Raw genomic sequence first — 27,097 nt, forward strand, 5'->3', positions numbered from 1 at the left:
CACCCATAGGTATAAATTTTATAATGATTATAAAAATGACTTTTAAATCAATGCCAAAAATGTACAATTTAATGAATTAAAAGTAGTTTGATTTTTTAGGGAAGATTTTCAATACATTTTTAATTTTTGGCATTATCACAACTATATTAAATAAATACATATTAAAAACTAAAATGCTAAAAGTTAAGATATCAATAACATATCTTTTGTTTACAATAAATAAACTAAATCACAAACTATCACATATCACGTTAGAAACTAATTTTTATTTTCAGTTTCTTTTTTAGGGAAGGTTTTTACACCATAAGAAAATCTATTTTGCGTGTATCTTTTCCATCAGTGAAAAAACAAAAAAATAAGTTGTTATTGTACAGGCAGTAAATTTAATTTGATATTCTACAGATTTTTTGCTCAATTTTCAGATCTTTAAACTAGATTAAACGTATTTTCAATTTGTGAGAACAGCTGACTTGAGAAAATTTATAAAAATTAATATATAATCAGGGATAGGTTTTCTGAAAATTATTTGTTGGAACACGTCGGACAAAGATTCTAGTTTTATCAATATAATTTTTATTCTTTGTAAATTTTTTAATTTACTTTTTTTCCATAAGTACAACAAATAAAATTGTGTCAAACTATCTTTAATGACAGAAAATTTGTAATTTAATATCTATATATCTATTCCTCTCAAAAAAACCATATCCTTGATTAAAACTGATGTAATACAAAAAATAATCTCGATTAAACAAAATCAATAAGACTTATATTATTGGAATGTTTTATAATTTTTAATTATTTAAAAAAAAAACTTAAACCATAGGTATTATATTTAAATCACAGTAATTAACATTTTATGCTTTTTTGATTATTTTTCTTCAGATCTATAAAAAAAAGTTTAGGTAATATTCTTTAAAAAATGACAGGGAAAATGGCTTTGAAAACCGTTTAATATCCGCTGGATTAGAATTGGTTCTCAGTCATACTAAAAAATCACGTATAGCATCGTATTACAGACAATTTTCCACGATAATCAAAATAAAAATCATAAAATCAATACCAACCAATTTTGTCAGTCTGGGACTTAAGCTGGTTTTAATCTTATAATTTTCCATTTTAATATCCACGGAAAGTTGCCTATAATACGATGCGATAAAAAAATACTTTAATTTACTGGCCTCGAGTACAAAACTGGGATAAACATTTCCAAAGTAATCAAATTTACATATTCACCGGTTATGGAAAAATAAAATCCTCTAAGATTTTTTGCCTTTATTCTTTTTTGAATCAGTGGTGTCTGTTTTAGTTTGTCGTAACAGCTGAATTTCATCCTCCTAGTTATTGTCATGGGTTTTATCATTTATTTATCAAAATCTTTGCAAAGTACTATATTTTCAGGGAGGAATGAGACATTTGACTGTAAAATTTCTGGTACCCAATGTTTTGTATACACTTTCTATCGATCTATGTCCTAAAACTTTTATCAAACCATTCCATTTTCCACTAGCCCTTTGATGCTAGATGTACAGCTGCTAGTTGAGAATAAAGCACCATAGTCAGCCAAATTCTAACTTAACAGTATGTAGTTACAAACAGTTTTCATCTATTAAAAGATATGCCATGCTATCACAAAAGGAAAATCCTAAAGCCCATTCCTGACTAGCTAATCTTGTGTTCATCTCTGCCAGATGATCACTGATGACGGACAGCTGTTCCTCGTAGTTGCTCTGCATTGTCTGCCATTCCTCCTCTTTGCGTTGCAACACCTTCGCTTGATCTTCGTACATGTTCTCCTAAAAGTGGATCATTTAGTTCTATAAATGAGGGTCAATTAGGTAGTTCGGATCATAGAAAGAAAACGAAGTAGCGGGTTTCGTCGTATTTTCACAGTAGCTTTTCTAATTTTTCTAGCCCCTACGGGGCAATCATTAACATTTAAAACAACCTATCAAAAGCTACTGAGAAACTAAGACAAAATCCGCGACTTTGTTTTCATTCCAAGATCTAGTAGTTCTATATAAAGGTAGCAAAGACTAGGATTAAATACCTTAACAAAACAGTCAAGTATTTATTTTAAGCGTAGTGTAACCATGAAATGAAAAATCATTAAATTGATTATTCTAAAATTAGGGGAAGTATTGGTTTTTGTCTGTAGCTTAAGATTTGATAACTGCTGAACCGATATATTGATTATCAGTGTTCAACAGGCATTTTGGGTGAAAACAACAAAAACCCTTTAGATATTATCCTTTATTTCAATATGATTACCTAAATAAATTTTTTTGTGCTTTTTCTGACACATTACATCTGCTTTTGTAACAAAACTAATGATTTGAATAAATTGATATAATTCAATCAATTAAATGCATTTTAACAAATTCGAACGTTTTTTTTATCATTTATAGATGCTCTAGTTTTATAGAGGACAGGGACATTTATTTTGAAAATAATTTTGAGTTGAAATTTTAAAAATAAGTTAAATTTTTCCATAAATTTCCAAAGTATCTTTAAGAAAAGCTGACAAGAAATAATATCTGTTGTTTAAGAGTTTTAATTTTAAGGTTTTCTTAAACTAAAATCCGGTAAAGTTCTGCTTTATATAATCGCAGTTCATTTTAGATGTAGTTATATAATTGCACTTCCTATAATATAAAAAAAACCTAACTTAATTTTTTTTTTGCAGATTTTGTTGAATGCCTTCGAAGATTTTTGTGAAAAATGATTGTACCAAAAATTAAAAATTTTTAAAAATAGGTATTTCTAATATGATAACACCAGAAATCGCCCCTAGAAAAAAATTACTCTCAAAAGATTAATTTAATTTTTAATAAAACTAAAATTGAAAATAGAGGAGAGTGGTCGATTTCCCTCCAAAAAAAGATAAATCCTTACCCCCCAATTTTTTTCTTTTTAAATCTAAATAAAATTGATTATCGAATTCAACTCCCGACTCCTTAAGTGCCCCTTCAAGCCTCTAGGTGCGTAGCCGCTAGTTCTTAAATAAAGTTGATATTCTCCTATTTTTGAAAGCATATATGTACATATCTATGTATTTTGCAGGTTCAAACAAAGAAACCCTTGATTCTCTCTCTATCTGTCAACTTTTCAATGGAATAATAATGAGATTTATCTTTAATTGAGTTAAATGTGTGCTTTAACTCTTTTTTTTGCTTCCTCTTTCCTCATAACATAACACTTTTCACATGCAAAAGGAAAGAATTGCGTTATTTTATTCTATGAATGTTTGGCAATACAATAAATGAAATAAGTATAGATGTATAACCCAGACAACTACATTGCCCATGTCATGGGGATATTTTTCGTATGCTAGCAAATTGCTTTCTACTCTTATGTGTGACTTGGCTGTGTCAATATTTACAATGCTATTGGCTGATATTTAAAGACACAATTAAAAGTCCGCACAGGGTCCACGGGGTGGGGACATACGGTTATTTCCCCCTCTATAGCAAAACTAAGGTCAAAAATTTAAAACCACTATATATTTTCATGCTTACAAAAGCAGAAGTTATCAACATAAGAATAGAGTAGAAAGATTAGGCAATCAATCTTCCACTATCCAATCCATCCAAATAAGAATTGTGTACATCGTAATTATGATTAGTCAGAAACTTAATTGTCTAATTCTACCTAGAATTATCTTTTCATATGCTAGGGAGAGGATCTGTATGATAACAACGAAGTTAAAATTACATAGAAAGTATCTATACTTGGGTTAGTAAAGAGGTAAATACCCGTGTATATACATTTATTTAAAAAGACCAAACAAACTTTTTTCTTTAATCGTAGAATATTAAAATTAGTAAGTATTCAGAAGATTAATCCCTGAATCTAGTTAAGTTTTATTTATTCTATCCAAATACATAAATTTAGAACTATGAACACAGTGATAAATAGCCCCTTGTCTTGGGGTTAAAAATTTCTATTCATTGTATTCTAGTGAGTTATGGAAATTGGAAATTCAAACCATTTCTCAGAGTTTATGCAAAGTTTTCATTTCACAAATAATTTCAAATTGGTAGCTTTGAATATTTTACTAGTTAATAGAAAACAAATAACAAAGAAATGTATAAAAATATACAAATAGTTATGGAAAAATTGTAGTACAGAAAAGATTTAAGTAAATTCAAGTAAGGGTCTTAAAAAAAATAAACAAAACGTTTTTCTTTTCGTTTAACTGCCTAATTGTAATAAAATTTTCTGTATAGGTATATATTAATAGTCAATATAATTATACAACTATAACTAATGTTTTAGGATTATTTTATTTATCATTTTATCCATGTATAATACTTCTCTATTCTTTTTTCATTAAAAATGTTTTTGAAGATGAATATAAATGTTACCTTTTCTAACAGCTGACTTGACAAATCTTCCAACTTGTAATTTACAGCCTCACACTCGAGGAAAAATGCGGTAGCTTTAGAATCAGCTGTTATCTTATCACTAATAAGCTCACTAATGCGATTTTCAAATGCATCTTTAATCTGGTTATGATCAGTGGCAGTAACTGTTGAGGAATCAAGGAGTGATGAATCATTCATTTCTGCGTCTCCCTCGCTGTCTGGCGTCTGAAAAATAGTAAGTTTAACAAGGATTATTTTGATAATATCCACAAATAGCGAAAAAAAATACCCAATGGTCAAACGGAAAATTTGAGTTATAGAGCAGATGTCCAGTGCTCATTAAAAAACGAAAGAAGAGAAAGATTAAATAAAAAAATAAGTGAGTTTCTATACTGGATGTACATGGAGAAACCAGCCGCTATCTTAAATAAAGGCATGGTAAATCTAATTTTTCTTATAGCTTTACAAACGAACATACAAAGTTAATAAGGAATAGCTTCACTTTAAAAAAAGTAAGTTGTATATTCCATTCATGACCGATACTAGACAGTATAGATTATTTATGGTCTATTTAGCATTGAGTTGGACAGCACCCTAGAAGTTAAGACCCTGGCCTGGGATTAATAATGAACCAATCCCCTAAAGGCATATACCATTAAGGCAAAGTTAGATAAAATTAATGAATATTTAAAATTTAAATACCTGAGTATTATTTTTGTTGAGTTTAATAGTTGCCAATTGATATTCCAACTTCCAATGCTCCCTGTCCCTCTCAGCTTGACTTAACTGGCCCACACATTCAGATAACCTAAACAATAATAATGATTTAGAGCATCTGCATAGGACACCTATCATTCCAAGTACTGTGTATGGTTTAAAATCAGTCAACATTAATATTGCATTGTAAAAGCAAAACATTGACACAGTTGCCTGTCAAGAAATTAGAGAAAATTGTATATTTTGGATGAAAAAATATTGTTGATGGTTGCTTGGAAGTCATTGCCGACAATAAAAAGTTTTCTTAAAATTATGGCCGCCTTAATCTTTATATAAAATTAACAGGATGTATGTGTACCGAAGGATTTCGCTGACCCGCTGAGCCGATATGGTTCAATGTAGATTCTTTTAGGTCCAGGGATAAATTATAGATATTTTGAGGGAGGGTACCACCACCCTCCGTCCCCAAGAAAGTCGTCTCTAGAAAAATTTCTCCAAATTTTTTTTTTACTTTTTCTTTTTAAAATTAAAATTTCAACAGGTAGCATGAAAAAGTTTGTAACTTACTCGAGGTAAGCACCTCCCAAAAATCTTTTACTGTATGTAAATTGTTAAATCTGCATATTTAAAGCGACGAGAACTTCCCCAAAAACTTTCCGACTGTCTTATAGAGAAGTTTCGCTACCAAACTAAAATGATTACCTAGTATTTAAAGCCACCAGATCTCGTTCTTTCTGCTCCTGCTCCCTTACTTGGTCAGGGTTTATGTATTCGTATTGACTGGAAAAATCACAATATTTCACTGACTCTAAATTTCTTTCTCTCTCCACTAGTACTGACACTTGCACTTCAAGGCTTTCTACAAGTTAATAAAATTCCTTATTTTCAATATTGAGTTTTAAATTCATAATGATAAATAGGTACTGAAACAATCTGGTTCTTCTTTGAAAAATCTTATTACATTTTCTTAACAACTACCGAATAAGCCCCTAGAGGCCTCAAGTGGCCTTTGAAGGGGGGGAGGGGGATACCCCCTCTACTTTACATTTTTGGTTTATAAAAAGAAACTTGAAAACTTTATTTAGGGGTAGGGTAATTTTTTTCTAGGAGCGACTTCTCTTGGGAGGCCAGGGTGGTGGTATCCTCCCCTAAAATAGTTATAAACACCCTTCCAGGACCAATGAGAACCTATACTGTAAATGAAAACAATATCAGTTCAGCGGTTAACGAGATGTACAGCATGACCCTCGAAAAAGTATTTTTAAGCATCTGCAGCCCATATTTCTCAATGAATTATCAAAAAATGTATATGTCCTTGTTCTCTGTAGATTTCCACATAAGTAGATATAAAAATATTTTTTTTTACATGAATTAACAGCTGAGATTTTTAGAGCCAAAGTTTTGAATAATTGGCTGAGGAAAAAGTAACTTTTCAAGAAAAATGTTTTTTTTTAAGTGAAATGACGTGTTTTCCTCATAATTTCAATACTTTTTATAAAACTGACATAAAGATGTTTCCAAGAAATTTATTTCATGCTGAAAGCACTTTTTTCACTTGCTCTAAAAGGCATTTTTAGATTAGTGTAAATTGCAAAAACACCCTTACAGAAAGAAATCCTATAAAAATAGTAGCAAATTAAAAGTTTACATAAACAGAAATCAAACACTTTTTATTTTATCAAAATAAGTTAAAAAACCAAAAAGTTACAGCTACAAACTTTTATTAAACATTTAACAATTTAAATGATTTTTATGTGTCTTAGATTAATTTGATGAGTGGGCGTGAATTTATTGGTAAAGGTGGCGATAATCCTTCCGGTAATGAGCATAAATTGGGGAGGGGTTTATTTATGGTCATTTTAATAAGTGGGAGATATTATAAGATTTGAGTGAAAATGGTTATAAGAAAAATGTATTCAGTAAAATTTGAAAAGTAGTTTTTTATATGTAAAAGTAACGTTTTTTAATGCAATAAAAAATGTATCAATTGTAAACTTGCTCTTCTTTCTTATTTATTTTTTAACTGGTTGATAAAAAATAATATACTAATAAAAAACTAAGAAATATTTAGCAATATCCAGTTACTCAAGCACTTTTTCCAAACTTTGGCTTTAAAAATCTCGGCTGTTAATTTATGTAAAAAAAATATTTTGATATCCTTTGATGTAGAAAATTATAGAGAACAAGTACATATGAATCTTTTAATATTTTATTGAGAAATATAGGCTGCAGACAGATGCTTAAAAATACTTTTTCGAGGGTCATGCTGTACATGATATGGTTTCTCGTAGTAAATCAAAGCAAGCGAAGGATGGGGGGCATTTAAAAAAGATGTACTTGCTAAATAAGGGATTTTTACCTATTTGTTTTGTTCTAACACCAAGATCACGTTTCAGAACTATTATTTGGTTTCTAAGTTCATCATTTTCCTGTTCATTTATACATGCGTTAACTTTCAGAGCTTTTGTGAACTTTTTTTGGTAAAGATTTGCCATGCAATCAATCAACCAAATGTTTTAGTTTCACTCTATTTCTTTTATCTAAATATCCAACATGTAAAAGTAGTAGGATGTGTATGTATCTCTAGGTTAATAAGTAAAGAAAGGGGGATTGAAAGGATATTTTAGATTATATATCTACCTATAAATATTTCAAACATAACTAAGCCATTTTTGTACTATTGTGTGTTAAATTTTTATATCGAGAGAAGATCAATCTTTTGTCCTATCCTCTACTTTGTATTGATCTTATCAGCGTTTCGGAGCCGTTTGATTTTGGTGCGGCTCCGGCTCCGACCTAAAATCAAGAAAAACTCGACATATTGTTATAAAAGTTAAATTTTTGATAAAAATGGACTTAAAAAGGGCATTTGCACATGACAAAACAGAGTTACCAAATAATAATTTATAAAAAATCTCTTTATTTATCTAGTCCGGAGCCGGAGCCGTTTTTAACGATAATTACGACTCTGGCTCCAGCAAAATATGGCGGCTCCACGGCTCCTGGCTCCGAAACACTGGACCTTATCCAATTTTTTTCCAGCATGCATTCCTTGGAGTAATGTTGGATAGAATCATTCGTTTCAGATTCATGGTTCTTCCTATCCAGGCCTAGTTGGTTCTTTTCCTGTAGCGTCAGAGGAAAAACTTATTCTCGTATTCATTCGAAACAGATTAATATCCGATGGATTAGAACCGGTTCTCATCCATACAAAAAAAACTATGTCTAGCATCATATTACATCCAGTTTTCTACGAATAATTAAATGTACTATCATAAGAATAAAACCAGTTTTTTTTAGCTCGTGCCTTAGGCATCTCGGGGCTACAAAAACTAGTTTTAATCTTATAATTGTACATTTTATATCCGCGGAAAGCTGTTTATAATACGATGTGAGAAAAAACTTATTATTTGACATGTTAAACATTGTTAACAAAAACTTTTTCTCCTTCTGTCAACACCATAACAACTAAGAACAGGGATGACAACATCCCTGAAAGCGAAGCTCTGAAACGGTAGGACAAACGAACATTAATATGTTTAAAATGGACGTACGGACTTTCTGGTAAAGATTGTAGAGTTGCTAAGCTTCCTAAATTGTAATTAACTGTTATAGAAATCATCATGCAAGGTTTGATATCAAATGGACAATTATAACAATTAACGAAAAGAGGTAACCGTTACCCCGGACGGATGGACCGACCCTAAGTATAGAAAAGCTTCGCTTTTAAAAAGAGCGGAGGAGATTATTGTATCCATATCGTAATTCATATGTCTCAAATTTAAATGCTTGAAACAGATATTTAAGGAATGAAATGAAAAATATTTATGTAGTCATTATAAACTTGGAAACTATAAAATTATTATAAACTATAAATTTTGTAAAATAATTTGGTCAGGGTCAGGTCAGTCTTAATTGTAATTCAAACAATGAACAATTTTAAATTTTACATTATTTGTTACTCCAAATAATTCTTCAAAGGGGGGGGGGCGAAAGTGACACTTTTTGAAACCAAAACTAAAAGTCAAAGGAACTTACCTAAAAAAAGAGTTACAGGTCTGAGATTTTGCATGGCAGTTGCTTTATAGGGGTACAATATGGAACTGTGAAGAAACGGCGGCGCAACCGCCGAAAATCGCCGAGAAAAGGCAAAAAAAATTTCGGCGGGAAACGACGGTTTTCGGCGGTTGCGCCGCCGTTTCTTCACAGTTCCATATTGTACCCCTATAAAGCAACTGCCATGCAAAATCGCAGACCTGTAACTCTTTTTTTAGTTGAGTTCCTTTGTTGACTTTTAGTTTTGGTTTCAAAAAGTGTCACTTTCGCCCCCTCCCTTTAAAAATTCCTTTAAATAAACCCCATTGAATCAAGAACATGTCTACTATTTGTCTACTAAACTCTTAAGTGTTTAATTTAAATTAAAATTCTAGAAAGAAACTTCAACAAAAAAAGCGGGGTTGAAGAATAGTAATCTGAACAAAAATAAACAGGCGAAAATTTGCATGAAGAAAATGAATTTAGAAAATGGATTGTGCAATTTTCTTATGCTTCTTTTTTTCAGCAAGTTAAAAAACCATTAAATTTTCTTTGTTTATAACAATAAGAAAACTTTTCCTTTCCCCACAGTAAATGTTTACTAACATAAGAGAACTATTCTAACAGAGACCTTTTAAAAAGTTAAGATATTCATCTTCAGAGAGAAAGAAACTTAAATTTACATAAAAAAAACTTTCATTTGTTTAAGTGGTGTGCCTTTTCTATATTTAAATAAAATCTGTCAACCTGTAAATTTATCTCTTCTTCGAATACAACTCTTACTACATTGTTTGTTTACGGATCTTAATTTATGAAAAGAACAAAACGTCTTCACAGCTAGCTTAAGCCAGGTACAGGTTTACCTGAGCACGCCAAAGAAACTAACTAGCAGGGGTGTTCTAGGAAGGTATTGTGAGTTCATAACCACTCTTACTTAAATCGTAGCTGTAGCTTCCCTACTATGATTTTTTCAAAATACATTTTCTTGGCTGCTGGGTTTCAATTTTTCTTTCTACTATAATTATGAAATGAATTGTTTGTTTCAGCGAGCTGGTTTACATGTTTTAAAGAGCAAATCTAACTGTTAACTGGATATTTCAATCATATAATCCAATTCATCAATGAAAAGTAATAAAAAATTCATATTCTTTTAGAGCTATACTACACAACATGAACAAACTTCTTAGTAGAAATTATATTTTGCTTTATTCAAGCCTTCTCAATTTTAATCATTTGAGAGTTTCTGACAGGTAATATCAGTGCATGTTAAACAATATGATCAGATAATTGACTCAAATTACATTGATGATTGATACCAGAACCTATTTCTTGTTTGTTGAACAAATTATTAAAAAAAGGTCTTTTCTTTTTTTAAGGTGTTTTTATTATTTAGAATCTGATATACTAATTCAGATGATCTATACAGACCTGTATTTTTTTCAATCTTTGGGATCTTGCAGTCAAACTAATATTACAATTGCATTTCTGTTCTGTTTTATCATCTGAGCAGGTATTTCTTTGCAGAATAAGATCTTCATAATTAAGCATAGCAAGTACTTTAGTTAAATTACCAGTTTGGCACTACTTAAGATATTTCAACATGTACTGCATGTGCCAGTTGGAAACACAGGATTGTTAATGTTATAGTTCACATTCATTAAATATACAGAAACTCTCAACTGATTAAAATTGAGAAGGCTTGAATAAAGTGAAATATATTTTCTACTAAGAAGTTTGTTCTTGTTGTGTAGTATAGCTCTAACAGCGTATTTTTTGAGAATTAGTTATACTATGTAAACTATTTTAGTATCACCTAGTCTCCTTGTCTTTTTTGTCACAATGGACACAGTCCTTGCCATATTTACCTGTTAGTGTAAGGATTATTTCAGTTTACTTGTTTTGGACATATCCTAGTTTAGATGATTAAGTTTAAAATAATCTTATTTATCTGTGCCTTCAAAGATATAATTTGCAGTAGAGAAATGAAAAATAGACTTGGTGTTTCAGAATTGTCTCAAAAATATTCTGGGACAATCTGATACAGATTCAACAGGCCTTTATCATTGCTTTCATCAATTAAATTAAAGATAAGGATGGTTTATTAGCCTAAATGTAGATTATATAACTTTAAAAGTATACTGTTTAAAATTTTATAATTAGTAAAAGATTATGAATTTTTTATTATTTTTCATTGATGGAATAGATTATATGATTGAAATATCCAGTTAACAGTTAGATTTGCTCTTTAAACTTTGTAAACCAGCTCGCTGAAATAAACAATTCTTTTTATTTTATAGTAGAAAAAAAAATTGAAACCCAGCAGCCAAGAAAATGTATTTTGAAAAAAATCATAGTAGGGAAGCTACAGCTACGATTTAAGTAAGAGTGGTTATGAACTCACAATACCTTCCTAGAACACCCCTGCTAGTTAGTTTCTTTGGCGTGCTCAGGTAAACCTGTACCTGGCTTAAGCTAGCTGTGTCTTATTTGTATAGGTATATCAATTTTTGTTAACTTGTACCTAATGGTAAGATGTTTTTAGACATAATTGTCATCGTCAACTAGGTATATTACATAATAATTACAAATAAAAAAAGAGATTGAATAGGTTGGTAAAGCTTTTTTTGCATTTTCAAAATTGAGAACTGAAACAAATACAATCTCAGTGTCCTAATAAGTTGAATTTTTGTAAAATAAAGGGTTTATTTTCTATTTTACAACTAATAGGGTAAGGGGGGGGAAATTTCGGTTTTTTTTCGGTTTTTTTGAAAAAAAATGGGGTAAATATTAATATTTTCAAATGAAACCAAGACCAGTAGAAAGCTTACGGAAAGGACTATCAGGTCCTAAAAGGACATTATCCTAGGACTTTTAGAAGTTGGCCGAAATTGACCGCAAAAAAGTTACCGATATTTCCCCACCACCGGGGGAAATATCGGTAATTTTTTTCAACCTAAAAAAAATCGATGAAAAACGGCCAAACGGCCAGTCGAACATAAATAATCATAATTAGTATAGGTTATAGGGATTATCCACAAAAAGTTTCATAATGATCGGACTATTCCTTCTATGTTAAAAATGAATCTTTTTGAAAGACGCGAATTTTCGATTTTTTTTTCGAAAATTTTTTTTTAAAAAACTTAAAATTAATATAAGAAAAAAACGTATTTTATTACTTTTTAGGCCTGATCCTAAAAAAGCTCACATTGAACTATAGATTTAGCCAAAAAAACATGAAAATTGATTAAAAATTGACCTCAAAAATTGAATTTGAAGCAAAAGTGTCATCTTTGCAAAAAATCTTGACTACATTTTAACCTTAAAAAAATCGATGAAAAAAGGCCAAACGACCAAACAAGCGTAATAAATCATAATTAGTATAGGTGATTGGGATTAACCACAAAGAAATTCATAAAGATCGGACTATTCCTCCTATGTCAAAAATATTTTTTTTTCAAAGGACCAGAATTTTGATTTTTTCCTCGCAAAATTTTGATTAAAAAAATAAAATTAATTTTTTTGTTTGTTTTTTATCTGTTCTATTCATTTTTAGGCCTAATTCTTAAAAAGTCCATATGGAATAATAGATTTGACAAAAGAAAACATGACCTTAAAAGTTGAATTTTAATTTCTTTTGAAATTACCGATTTTTCCCCCGGCGCCAACTTTGGTCATTTTTGAAAAAAATATTAACCCGATTTTAAAGCTCTCAACGGATTTGGAAAAAGCGGGCAATTTCTAGTTCAAAAAGTTTTTCAGATCAGCTCTAGGTCTTACCAATTTTTGTGTAGGTCGATCTTTACACACCTACTAAAAAAATTTTGGAAAAAAAAAATTTTTCGTCCGACTTTGAGACCCAATAAGTACCCTTAATATTCATCTCACAAAAAATTCATTTTATACTTTTTTGTAGGCAATTTAATAAGGAACAAATTTGCTTTTATGTTTTTTTCTGTCATTTGAAAGGAACATGGAGAAAAAGGTCATTTAATGAAGGTAGGTCGAAATTACCGAGAATAGCCCCTTACCGAAACTTCCCCCCCCTTACCCTATTTATTGTCTAAAAAAAAACTGTATCAAAAAGGATTTAAAATCAAAGATAAATTTACATGCTTCCTAAAAATAAACTCAATTCTTAACTTAACTGTCAAGTCCTTTTATTTTCACTCAGATACACTCTCCCTAATGTTAACATAAAACCCTAGAAGAAAGTTAATTTACAATCAAATTAAAAGTTTTTGCGAGGACAGTTACAAATATTCTAAAACAAAAAATAATACATTAGTATTACTAAAATTGGCCAATTCGTTATCCGGTTGGAGGGGATGTGATTGGATAATGGGGTGGATGAGGGGGGAGGGTTTAGCCAGCATCAAACTTTCACTTTATTTGAGTAAATGATAATCTGATGTAAAATCCAAGTAATAATAAAACCATTGTTTTGGCTAAAGTAACCTATTTTAGAATTTAATTCTGTTTCAATGTTCCATTTGTTTTTTTCCTCCTCCCTTTTCAAGTTGTTGTATCCTAGTCTGGAGTGTTTGTATAGTTGTTTCATATTGTTTTTCTATATCATCCAGTGTGGCATGCAGGCGAGCATTCTCAGTGATTTTTGCGGCTAACTCTTCGTTGATTACCCTGAACCAAAAAAGATTTAGGAACATATTCATGTAAATCTTAATATAATTTTTTATAAAACATTGAATTAGAAAAGGAACAATATTGAAACATCCATGAGTAGCAAATAATATTTTCATAAGCAATATGTAAAAAGTATTTGGCAGTCATATTCTACTACAGTCTTTTTATTAATCTTTTGTATCGTGAAAAGAAAACGAAGTAGCGGATTTCGTCATATTTCCACAGTAGCTTTTCTTAACATAACCTAAAATAACCTATCAAAAGCTACTGTGAAAATAGGACAAAACCCGCTACTTTGTTTTCTTTCCACGATCCAATCTTTTAAAATTATTTGTAATTCATTTAATATTCTTATCAATTTAAATTGATCAGACATTTGTTAACACTTTAAAAACAATATAAATTTTTTCTGTTATCAATGACTGATAACATTGTGTTGAATGATTTGTTATTTCTTTTTTATAAGAGTTGGAAAATATTTAATAAATATATGAGTTAACAAGATTCCTAGAGCGACTGAACTCACTTAATCAGAGAAGCTTTACATTGTTTTTTTGGTAAGTTTTAGACTAATTTCCAACAGGTTAAACACTTGCTCTTTAAAATATATATGAAATTAAGTTTTCTAGAGGCTAGAAGCGCAGCAAAAATATTGAAAAGGTGGGAAAAAACGTGAAATATAAGGATTTACATATCATGAAAATTGCTTTAATTTATTTACCTCCTAATGGCGACCCAATTATCATGTATACAACATTTTTCATTAATATATTTTTAGGAATACTTGACCAGTTAAAATGAGAATTAAATCAAAGTTTTAGTCATTGATAAATTGATTAAAAGAAATTCAAACGAGGACAAACGTTTTTTTTTGTCGAAGCAATAAAAATAGGTAACATTTCTGGTGAATATATATTAATAAAGCTAAGTTATTATTATGATATGTGGTTCTTTAAATATATTATTTCTAAGTAATACATGATTTTTATGACAGCAATACGGATTTTTCGTGATCAAGTAATAGAGCAATTGCACTACTTTAAATTTGGTAATTGAAAACTTTCATTTCAACTAAAAGTTTATAATTTATTTGAATAAAGGGATACAACCAGGGATCTAAAGGGATAAGACAATGGCCGATGAATTGATTTACATCCCCATGATACAGAAAATTACCCCTCCTGTAGATTTTAAATAGTGGTTGGACACTTAACTTGATGAACCAACCAAAACACAATTAAAGTTCCCAAAGTTTTAAAGCCAACGAATAAGAAAACATTAATATTATAAAACTTTGGGAAATAGTGTAATAAACAGCCCAATATCTCCTTCCTACAACACCAATAATGGAATAAATATTTGTGTCCATCCCCAATAAAAATGCTGTATACGAGTCTACCCTGTTTGAATGAATCTGAAATATATTTATAATATCCCGTCCTGCTATAAATAGATTGCATCAAAGGTGGTTTCTTTAAATACTAAATAGCATAAAATTAGAGTAGAATAATTACGAGCTTATAGCTGTCACAATGAAATGTTTAAAAATCATTAAAAGATGGACAAAACATGAACGGTTGAGTTTGCAAATAGAGAACATAAATAAATTGACCAAGAATAATAAAAATTTAAAATTACACATTTAAAATATTTGGTTCGATAAACTAATAGCACACAAATTATTCTTCAACTACTTTAAAAACTTATGATTTACTTTATTAGTAGCGAAGCTACTCTATAATTCACTATGTCCGTCCGTCAGTCAGTCAGTCCGTAACGCTATGGGGGAAGATAGACAGCTGAAATTTTTAGTGAAGATTCATATGACATATGCCCATCTAATCTATACATAGTTTTGTCCGTCTGTCTGTTAATTGGGGTGCTAGATCGATTCCTAGATTTTTACGTTTTTGTAATTTTCTCGATTCCTGTTCAAGATAAATGGCTGGAATTTTCAGGGATTGAATAAATTTAGATTTTACATATTTCGATTAAGTTTTATTTAGATGCCTTTATTGGTTGGGGTGCTAGATCGATTCCTAGATTTTTAAGTTTTCATGATTTTTTCAGGGATAAGGGATAGGAAACCTGGCCATAAATTAGGTCTCGGCCTGGTTTTGAAAGGGATCATGCAACTTTTACCATTTGCCTAATTTAATGACCTTACTGGCGGACGGCTCATATTGGCTACCGCTCTAAACCAATAGTGTTCTGTGATTTGGGCTTGTTTTGTATCAACCAATCACAGATAGCGGAAATTTTACAAGCAGACAATTCTAGAAAAAATAATGATTTCGTCTGCTACGAAAAAATAAATATAAATGGTGTTAGATCACATTAGTTTAATTATTAAATCTGCTTAGAGTTGAACATTAAAAAAGGGCCACATAGAAAAAACAAAAATAACGGGATTATTTTTTTGGAAAGAAGGTAGCTACGAATTTTCATTTGGTAGTTTATAAATTAGATGTTGTATTTTGAATTTTAAAAATTTAGTACGGAGTTGATACAACACCTTCACCCTAATTTTTGTACAATACAACACAGTACAGATATATCATTACATTATATCCAGTATAGTATCCAAAGAACTTGATAGAATGTTACCCAAGTGCATATTTATTTATTTATTTTGAATTTTAATTAGCAATGAAATTTTCAAATAAAATTTTTACTCATTAATAAAAATGCAAATAATACAAACTAAAATCTGTCTGAGGGAAACCCAACGATAGCTTTCTGAGAGTTCAAATTACCAAAGTAAAAGATAAAAAATTTTGGGAGAGAAAAAACTTCATTTTAACAAAAGCCATTAATATATAGGTTTATAAAAAGTTATGTTTTTTACTTTAAACTAGCTACCTGAATTTGATTCTATACTTTATCCACACACACACACACACAGCTTTTTCATTAGCATTTTATACGAACCACTGCGCTATCCCAAAACTGGTTTATTAGGCTAGAAATAGGCCTAGGCTTGAAATAGGCCTGAAATAATATTTTCCTACGTTTCCCATCCCTTATCCCTGGATTTTTTCAATCCCTATACAAGATAGACAGTTGAAATTTTCAGGGATTGAACAAGTTTACTTTATACGTAATTCCACCTATTTTTATTAAGATACCTTCATTGGTTAGGGTGCTAGATCAATTCCTAGTTTTTCAAGTTTTTGTGATTTTCTCAACTCCTGTTGAAGATAAACGGTTGGATTTTTTAGTGATTAAATAAGTCAACATTCTTCATATTTTGATCAAGTTTTTTAAAGACTTACTTTTTTTTGGGGTGCTAAATCGAATTTTAGATTTTAACGTTTTTTCTTATTAGCTTAATGCTTCAAAAAAACATTATACAATATACATTTTAAAAGGTTTCGTGATTTTTGTTATTGAAGTTTTTTATTACATACTCTATAGATCATTTCCAGTTGTCTATTTATAGTTTTTGAGCTTCGCTACTTATGGATGTTGTCATCCTTATAAATCGTGAAAAGTTCAAACCCTTATATAAAAGTAACTAGATGTACATGTGTTTGTAGCAAACCGCTACACCGATAAGGTTCTCCTTTACAGTGAAGCTTCTCATAGGTCAAAGAAAGGTTTATAAATTTTTAGGGGGGAGACCACCACACTCCCAAGAACAATAAATCTTTAAATTTTAATTTAAAACTTAAAATTGGAAGTGAAGTGTTACCTTCCCCCATCCCACCACCCCACCACCCTCTTCAAGTGCCAATATCTAGTGACTAATATAATATTAAAGTGCACATCAAAATAGGTCAATGCTCTATGCTAAATTAATTTATAATTTGAGAGCAATATAAAGAGAGGGGAAAAAGAGAGAAAGAGGGAAAATTCTAATTATACAATCTCTAGGTACCTTTTTAACATAATTGGAAATAACTTTAGTTCAATAAAAAGTTCAAATCAGGGATCTAAAGGGATAAGACAATGACCGATAAATTGATGTATAACCCCAATGATGATACTTAAAACTACCACTTCTAAAGATTACAATTAGTGGTTTAAACGAAGAGTCCCAAGGGTCAATAAGCCAACGAATAAGAAAATCATTTTATAAAATATGGAGACTAGTACAATAAACAGTCCAATGTCTCCTCCCTCCCTGAGTTCAAATAAATTAGAACTTTAAAATAATAAACCTTTAACGAATATATCTTTTTATGATTATCATGAAAGGTCAACAATGTCAATTTATTTTCCGAAAAGTTGTGTGTAACCGTTTAGTCAAATGTACTTATTAAGTCAAACTGTTCTTAATTATGACCAAATATATTATTGTCAATAATTTAACAGTACATACAGACAGACAAATTCTTGATATAGAGTAGCTACGTTATTAATATATCTCTATATGTGACATATCTTATTAATGAGAGCATTGTATTCTGTGTTCTACTATTGTCAGTAATATAAACAATACATACAGACAGATTATAGTTATAGAGTAGCTAGAGGCTATTAATATATCCTTATATGTGACATATCTTATTAATGAGAGCATTGTATACTGTGTTCTACTATTGTCAACAATATAAACAATATATTAACATTAGCAGAAAAGTGACAAAGATTCTGTAAAAACGTTGTAAAATAACAATGTAAATTGTTCAGACAGACTAAAAGACATGCACTCCATTACTTTAGTCTAACTATCTCATTTAGATTACTAGAAGTACACTTAGAATTGGATGTTTTTTGTAATCTAAAATGTTAGCTTGTAATTGATGAGCTTCTTGTCAGGAATCTAAAGGGATAAGACAATGACTGATGATTTGAAGTATATTCCCAATGATGATACAAAAAAATTACCCCATCTGCAGATTAAAATTACTGGAAAAAACGTATTAACACTCAACTTAATGAAGCAACCAATCTAAATTCACTAAAGTCCCCAAAGTGTTCTGCCAACGAATAAGAAAACGTAATCATAAAACTTTGGGGACTAGTGTAATAAACAGTCCATTGTCCCCCTCTCTCTCTCTCTCTGGCTCCGTATGGCCATGAAAGTCCCTGTTTAACATTATATATATTATATTCGAATCCTATTCTGTGTTCTTACATAAATGTTTCATTAGTCAATATGGATACAATATTATGTATTCTATAATTTATAGAGCTTGGCTTTTCTGCAATTAAAGTTGATCAGTGTGCACTTTAATTAATGGAAATTGGGAAAATACTTAAAACCTTTTTTCTACTCTTATGTTTGTGACTTGTCTTTTTGTATGATGTAATATAATTGTAATATTAATGGGTTATCAGTCGGTTTATTAAATTGCTGATAATTCAGCAAATTTTCAATTGAATAACAAAATGTTTTACCTAGTTATTATAAAAATTTGACATATAAAGATGACAACATCGCTAAACCGAAGCTTAACAAATCAGACACCATAAGAATCAATGAAGAAAAAAATAAAAATGGCTCAAAATGCTTGATTATATACAGGATGCTTTGTGTAATACCTAATGACATGCTTTCATTATAAATTGTTTATAAAGGATTTTTAAGGATGATTATGTGACCCCCTTAAACCCATAGAATCACACATAAAGTTCAAAATAAGAATAGACTGCCACAACGTTTTCAAGTAGATTAAGATCATTTGCATTTTAATTGCCATGTCATGATCTTATATTTAGGTGAAATACTCAGCTTTTAGGAAGTTTTGCTTCATAAACATCAATATTTCAAAATATATCAATGAATTAACATAAAAGTGTGAAGTGTGAAGAAAACTGAAATTCTTTCAAATATATGCCATATAAATATAGTTTAACCCATTAACTAGCAAAAAATATGCGGTTCACTAAATTAAGTACAAATGCATTTCGTGAAACTACCCCTATATATTCACCCAAAAAAAACATTTATAATCACTGCTGGATATGGTTCGAATCACTTGCTCACGTTCGTGTAAAGTCCCCTTTGAGAATTTTAAAACAATTTCTTTCAGTAAAAGCTAAAACAGTGCTTAACATTTCTAGAAAGTTTTTTTATGGATTTTTTTATGTTTTTAAACACATTATGTCACTCACTTAAACTTTTACAAATTGAGTTCAAATTTATTTCCCAATATTTCCCTCCTTTTTGCCCTTAAACATAAATTATGTAGCACAGCCATGTAATAACTAGGGTATATTCGTCGGTTACTCCGCTAGAAAATAAATCAGTCACTGTAAGAACAAGTATAGTACACACTCAGTTTGCTTTCTTGACAACTTTAAATTTTTTTCTTCAAAATTGATTTTACTAAATAAGTCAAAAGATCCAGGAATCTAAAGGGATAAGACAATGGGCTATAAATTGATGTACATCCCAATGATGATTCACAAAATTACCCCTTCTGTAGATTAAAATTAGTTGTAGAAACGTTTGCACACTCAACTGAATAAAACAACCAATCAAAACTCACTAAAGTCCCCAAAGTTGTAAAGCCAACGAATAATAAAACGTTACTTAATACCTATAAAACTTTGGGGACTAATGAAATAAACAGTCCATTAGATCTTGCATCGAATTTCATTAACTTGTTATTTCTGTACTACTTGTGGATTTATATCCTTGTTCAAAGTTTCCAGCAAAAAGTTTGAAAAATGCAGAAAGAACTAGGTACCTAGGTAGGCATGAAAAACTATGAAATATGGAAAAGAGAAATTTTAAAATACTCAGGGAAACAAATTATTGGATAAAGGAAAAGGCAACAGCTTTAAAAAAAAATTAATTTAAGTAGGTAGAACAAATAATATTAATCATCTTTAAACTTAAAACTTTTAACATTCAGTAACCTTTATATTATATCTTCTTCATTATTAACGAATATTGAATACTCTCAAAAAAAACTGTCTTTAAGCTCTTTAAAATGACATTAAATAATTTAACTTATGTTTTCCTGTAAATATGTTGGTTTATTATTGCTGTGCTACTTACAAAATTTGTCAGGCAAAAAACTTACAAGTCCTTTATCCCTGGGGAAAATTTCTACATTTGAGGATGTTTTGTGATCTAATTTTGTTGGCAATTTGTGAGTTGGTGTCCACGGATTCAGGGATAAAACAATGGACGATAAATTAATTCTTCCCAATTCTCTTATTTCCATTTTACTTTAGATTTTTTCTATTTATTTAGTTCATTACATTCTTTAAGTAAATTTATCCTTGGATTCTAGTTATGTAATATTAACTATTACTAAAGAGTTATGGCGGTTCTGCAAAAACAAGAAGATAGACAGACATACTTATAAACAAATTATTAAAACTAGTTATTATTTTTGGGGATCTATGCTATCTCTCTCTCTCTCTCTTTGTGTTCAAAACTTCGGCAAAATATTAGCTAGACCTACAAATAGAGCTAGGTAATTAGGCATGTTGCAAAATCATAAGAATTATTTCCTTGTCAAAAGAACAGACCTTCCTATATAATTTTGATATTTTCTTTGTCCATAACTGTAGTAGAAACATACTTTTGAAAAAAAAAATATTTTAGGAAAGGTTTAGTAGATGCTTAGTAGCTGTTTTATTCTAGTAAACAATTTTTGCTTTTAGACATCAAATAAATCTCTAAATATTTTCGAGAAATATGCTGGAAATTTTATTCTAAGCCTAGTTACCCCATTCATTATGTTTGGCAGAAACTTTTCCAAGTTTTAGCTCCCAATGCCACACTAAAAGTGGGTTCTGTAGTTCAGTTGTTAAGATTCGTAACAACACAGTAACATTTATTCTTTAGCTAGCTTTAATTGCAGTGTGATGTTACCGTAGCAAAATTGCTTTAAACCTGTTCAAATTTTGTATCCCATGGTTGTCAAGTTTAGTTTGTAACTTGGTAGAATGAGTTCTAAACTCATAAAAATTCCCGTAATTTTGCTCAATGTTTACAGGATTTTAAAACAAGATTAGCAGAACATAAAAACCAAGCTAGCAATATTCTAAAATAAATAATTCAGAAATTTTATCTATTAAAAATCTAGAGTACCTACATAAATATCTGAAATAACGTAACTTTCTCTGAAAAAGAAACATTGGGTCAAACATAACATATTTTTAAATGGCTGCAATACTACTGATACATGACATATTAAAAAATAACTCGAAATTTCCAAAAAGCTTTGACTAAATAGGTAACTTTCCTATTAAAACAAAAACAAATTATACTTTGTATTAAACTAAAATGTGTTGAATCTGGTTTTTATTGCCTATTAGTGCCATTAACACTTTCTAAACATTTACTACAGTGCAACATTTCATTGTACAATACAAGGAATAGAAAAAAATAATACAAATAACTTTGTTAAAGCAAAATGGATTATTTCAAAAATATTTTGGCCCAACCATAATCCGCGACTGCAGCGTTACTAGTCCTTTAATTCCGGTCACAACCGAATTATATCTAAAGACTTTAAAAATGTACCTACCTATTATTCTACTGCTAAGTCAGATGCGCGACATTTATAAAAAGAGTAGATGGAATGCCTTGTTATTTAGTCCCCTGAGGTACTAATCAACTATATCTGTCTGGCCATTTTCGTTAGGTAACTTAATTTATCTTTAAACTTGTCTATACCCTCGAACATACTTTGAAATGCAAAACTGACGTTACAAATATTTTGTAATAGAAGAAAACAATGTAAAAGTGTAGGTAAGGTTGATAAAAAGAATTTAATTTTAGGTTTAGATCCCGGGGAACGGTTATACGGCTCTAAGTATTAACCCGGTAGAAAACCAACCCTTTCATTTAGAGAACATTGATTAAAAGTCCTTACTTTACATTGTAATTAGTTACGCCTGTTTTTTGCTGTTACTTTTTTTTAATGGATACTTATTTGTCCTTATACGTAAAATAGATTTTTTTATTGCCCTTTAGAATCGCGATGAAGTTCTCCATTTTAAGAAAGCTTTACAAAGGTCTCATGATGGTACATTTTATGTTTATTTTTAATTTTGTATGACCGTTAAGATCTTGCAAATTACTGAACAAATTGAGTTTTTAATCATAGGAAAGCCTCCATAGCTCCTGGGATTGTTTTAGGCTATTTTTCTACCCTGTCTAACCCCTTTTCAATATAAGGCCTTTAGATGCTAAGGGCGAAACTACTTTTATTTAAAAGTAAAATGAAGCAAAGTTTTGAAGGATTTAAAGGTTGGTTGAAAACTTTTATTTTATCTCAATGATAGTTTTCAAAAAGGAATTATCTTTACTAAATTACATTTCAATTTTTTAAAGTTTAAATTTTGTAATTTTTAGCTTTAGAAAATTTTTTATATCCTAACAATTTTAGAAGTACTTATTAGAGATATAGATACCCTAGGTTCACTTTAAGTTTTGGCTTTAATTTAAATAAATTTTCAGTTAACAATTTTTTATATTTTCTTACTTAGGTACGTGCTTAAAAATATATGCCTGCCCTGTTTTACAATCTACTTTTTACAATATTTATTCTTGTCAAATTTTATTCATATTTGATCCTTGGAAACTATTGAAAACATGTTTTTACACCTAAGCTCAATTCTTAAATAAAAATAAAAAATTTTTTTGTTAGGTAGGTAAATGTAAAAAAAAAGACAGCTAAAATGAGTAGGTAGGTATTATACTATTTTAGGGGCCTATTTCTAAAATCATTGAAATAGATTTTTATAAAACTCATTTCGCATACTTATACTTTTTTTTAAGAATTGACCTCTGAACGTAAAATTGCAATATTGGACAATCTTTCAATTTTTTCCTTATCATAGAAAATCTTTCATTTTTTTCATCAATGGAAAAATGAAAACGGATCAAGAATATATTATAGGAATAACTAAATGAAATGGATAGTAAGTTATAAGCAGAATAAGAATATAAAAAATATGTGAGCTACAAGAATTAAAATAAGGGGGGGGGGGGTTAATGTAACCATCTCGTAATCCATGTATAAATGACACTTAGAATTCGAATTTTGATCTGAAATTTTGTATGAGTAATCCTTGGTAGGTCTATTTTCCCTAAATCGAACAAAAAATTGGAAAAGTATCGGCTAACGGCTGGCGGCTAAGTCGTTTAGCCATTTTTTGACTATTTTCAACGGAAATCCATCACGAAACCTATCTCCATATAATACTCTTTTTCCGCTACAAAACGTTTTCAAACGGTTCTAGCCGGTAGTTGCTTGTACTAGAAATCTAAAAATGTATTTTTTTGTATCATTTCACATGATTTAAAGCAAAAATATGTTTCAAAAAGTTTATTCCTACGTAATTTATGACAGATTTGCTCTAAAAATGGCCAAAAAACGGCTAAACGGCTGAGCCGTTAGCTGTTACTTTTTCAACTTTTTGTTCGATTTAGAGATAATAGACCAACCAAGGATTACTCATGAAAAATTTCAGATAGAAATTCGAATTCTAAGTGCCATTTATACATTGATTACGAGATGGTTGCATTAACCCCCCCCCCCCCTTTGTTTCAATAAAAAAAAAGTAGGTACCTACTAAATGCATAAAATAAATAATAAAATAATGTATTTTCTTTTATGAAAAGATTTCTAAAGATTTAAAAAGTTTTATCCATAGCTTAATAATCAAATATGATCAAAGCATAGAAAAATTGCACTATAAACTTATATGTGATAGAATAAATCATTTATGTTGCAGCCTTGCCCAAAAAAAAATGTATAAAATGTATATTAGGTAGGTACCTAGTCGTTTCATTTTTTATATTCAATTGTGTGCTGTTAAATCAATAATGTAAAAATTAGAGTTTATCAAATGATTAAAAACATATAGTTCCTTTTGATACAAGCTTACATTAAGAAAATTATAAGTATAGCTAATATTTTTTCAATGTATGAAGAAAATTTTGAGTAAGGCTAACATTTTTCAAATGTATGAAGAAAATTTTGAGCATGGCTAATATTTTTCAAATGTATGAAGAAAATTTTGAGCATGGCTAATATTTTTCCAATGTATGAAGACTCACTTGGTATGCTGTGAATGAAAGGGAATTGCCCACAAACAATTTTACACATAATCATTACACACACACACACTTATTACACACCCACGGCACATAGGCCCACTCAAGAATGCATAAAGTACACTCAAAATGCTGCATAAATGTTTACTTTATAAGAAAGCTATTAAAGCTGCCTAGTTTATTTAATAACATTTAGTTATTGATCATTATAGGTAGGTATGTAGTTAATAAATATCCATCAATGATAATTTAAGGGCATGTTTCTTTAAATGTACCGAATGTATTTTGTTTCAATAGATCAAAATACTTTTACTTGCAGATAGAATTGACCAATCAACTTTTTGCATATAACTAGAACAAACTTATTATTTAAAAGACTTTTAAATCTTTAAATATTAGTTATTTAAAGATCTGATTTCCAAAGTGAATAATGCTGAATATCTACTAATGAAAGGTTTCAAATCCGAGCCACATGAAAAGTTTACCTGCTAGCATGAATATCTTTGTCTTGATGGCCCCCTGTGCTATCTCCCCCTCCAATCTTCCATTTAGATTTGGGTTTACTATTCAATGTGTCTATTTCTTCCTAAAGTAAATATTGCATTGTTTGTTAAGCAAAATTATTTTGTAGCGCAGCTACTAGATAGTTAGCCAGGGTTTGTCCGTACGTCAATTTATCGCTACAAGGCATCTTCGTAATCTACAGCCGTTACAAATGTTTTCACGAAGAGTAAATACACTTGCATTAGAAATACTGCTTATTATGTTATGAATTAAGATCATTATCCATTAACATTACAGTCATCAAATTTAATTTTCCCTTTTATTTTCTAATGTAAGACGTTGATACCTTTTCATATTGCTGTGCTATTAACAAACATAAATTGACTTTGAATATGATTACTAACGACAACAATGCATATTTGCCTGAAGAACATTGACTCGTCTAGTTAGCTGCTGGTTCCGAAATAAAATTCCTTCCATTTCACTTTCCTGTATTTTTCTGGACGATTATTTATTTATAATAGAAAAAAAGAAGCATTTACAATGAAGAATATGAATTTTAGTGTAGTATTTGAATATCTAATGATAGCAAAGAAACAATACAAGCATTTTTTGCTTAAGAAACTTTTGACATGCAGTTAAAATCCCGTCATTCTGCCCCGATAATAAGCAGGCACGTTATAATAAAATGTTACTTTACATCACCAAAAAATATATCAGTTTTTTATGTATTATTTAGACAACTACCTCCTGCCCAAAGTGGCAGAAACCCTTTTCGTCTTCTAGCAAATTACTGTTTGTTCATATGTAGGGACACGGCTATGTTTATATTTCCGACGCTATTAGCTGATTTCAAAGACCTAACACAAATCGGCACAGGGTCCCTTATCTGATAGAAGACTTACATATAGCAAATGCCACCTCTATTCTTTTTACTTTAATACATCGTCAAATGCCTGTTTTCTAAGCTGCGTTTCCCTGTCATTGAGTTGGTCTGACAGGACTGATGATTTATCTTGTTCATCTAGCACGCCTTTTTTTAACACGCTGATCTAAAAAATACCTGTTTTATTCAGAGTGTTATAAATAAAAGTGAAATAGATTTTAGGTACCTAGGCATGTATGTTAAAGATTAGGTATGACTAATGTAACAATCTTTTTTAATTAATAGTTATATATGTAGGTCTCTAGTCGGTTTTCAATAGGTACAAGACTATTGTGTTTTACTTTCGTTTGCTGTAAAATTATTTTACGATAATAAGCAAGTCTGGTGGACGAGGGAGATACTTTTTCCATGAGCGAGTGTACCTTAAAAAAGCTTCAATGCAACGGTCCTAGAGCGAGATATTATGAGCGAGATATTATGGAACAGTCACACAACCATCCTGTTACTCTTATATGGAGATTTCAAACAAGTTTTTTAAATCACCGTAGGGTTATTAACAGATATTATCCAATTTTTAAAGATTTTTTACAAAAAACAATTCTAGTGATTTGGTTAAGAACCCATAGCCGATTCAGCGATACTTGATTTATAAGAACCCCATCTCTGATAACTTATAAGTATCTTATCTATAACTAACAGGTTAGGTAGGTATGTAATTGTAATTTATTACTTCTAACTTATTTTTTACTTTATACTCCTCTAGCCGTACCTGAGATCTTAGTTTAGCGTATTCCGTGGCCAGTTTCTGATATTTTGTGTTGATATCAGTTTCTGCCGCCATACTGCTGGTTACAGGGGACATTTATTCACTTTTATTAATTTCTTTTTGCTTTACTTAAATTTTTTTCTTATAACTGATTTATTTTTAACTATGGTTCACTTTTAAACTTCATTTTAATTCTGAAATGAAATCAA

General features: G+C 30.0%; 1 protein-coding gene across 1 annotated transcript; it reads right to left on the minus strand.

Moving 5' to 3' along the window:
- Positions 1–1,011: 1,011 nt before the first annotated feature.
- On the minus strand, positions 1,012–27,097 carry LOC145328757 (protein phosphatase 1 regulatory subunit 21-like). Its single transcript, XM_080172577.1, has 12 exons — positions 26,892–27,097; positions 26,193–26,288; positions 25,660–25,725; positions 25,218–25,318; positions 13,624–13,754; positions 8,130–8,206; positions 7,441–7,507; positions 5,784–5,940; positions 5,067–5,172; positions 4,365–4,589; positions 1,654–1,793; positions 1,012–1,332 (listed from the first exon to the last, which is right to left on the minus strand). The coding sequence occupies exons 1-12, from the start codon at positions 26,982–26,984 to the stop codon at positions 1,257–1,259; spliced, it is 1,335 nt and encodes a 444-aa protein (XP_080028703.1). The 5' UTR covers positions 26,985–27,097; the 3' UTR covers positions 1,012–1,256.

This window comes from Acartia tonsa, chromosome 9 (assembly GCF_053477335.1).
Source record: "Acartia tonsa isolate MP-2025a chromosome 9, ASM5347733v1, whole genome shotgun sequence".
NCBI lineage: Eukaryota > Metazoa > Arthropoda > Copepoda > Calanoida > Acartiidae > Acartia > Acartia tonsa.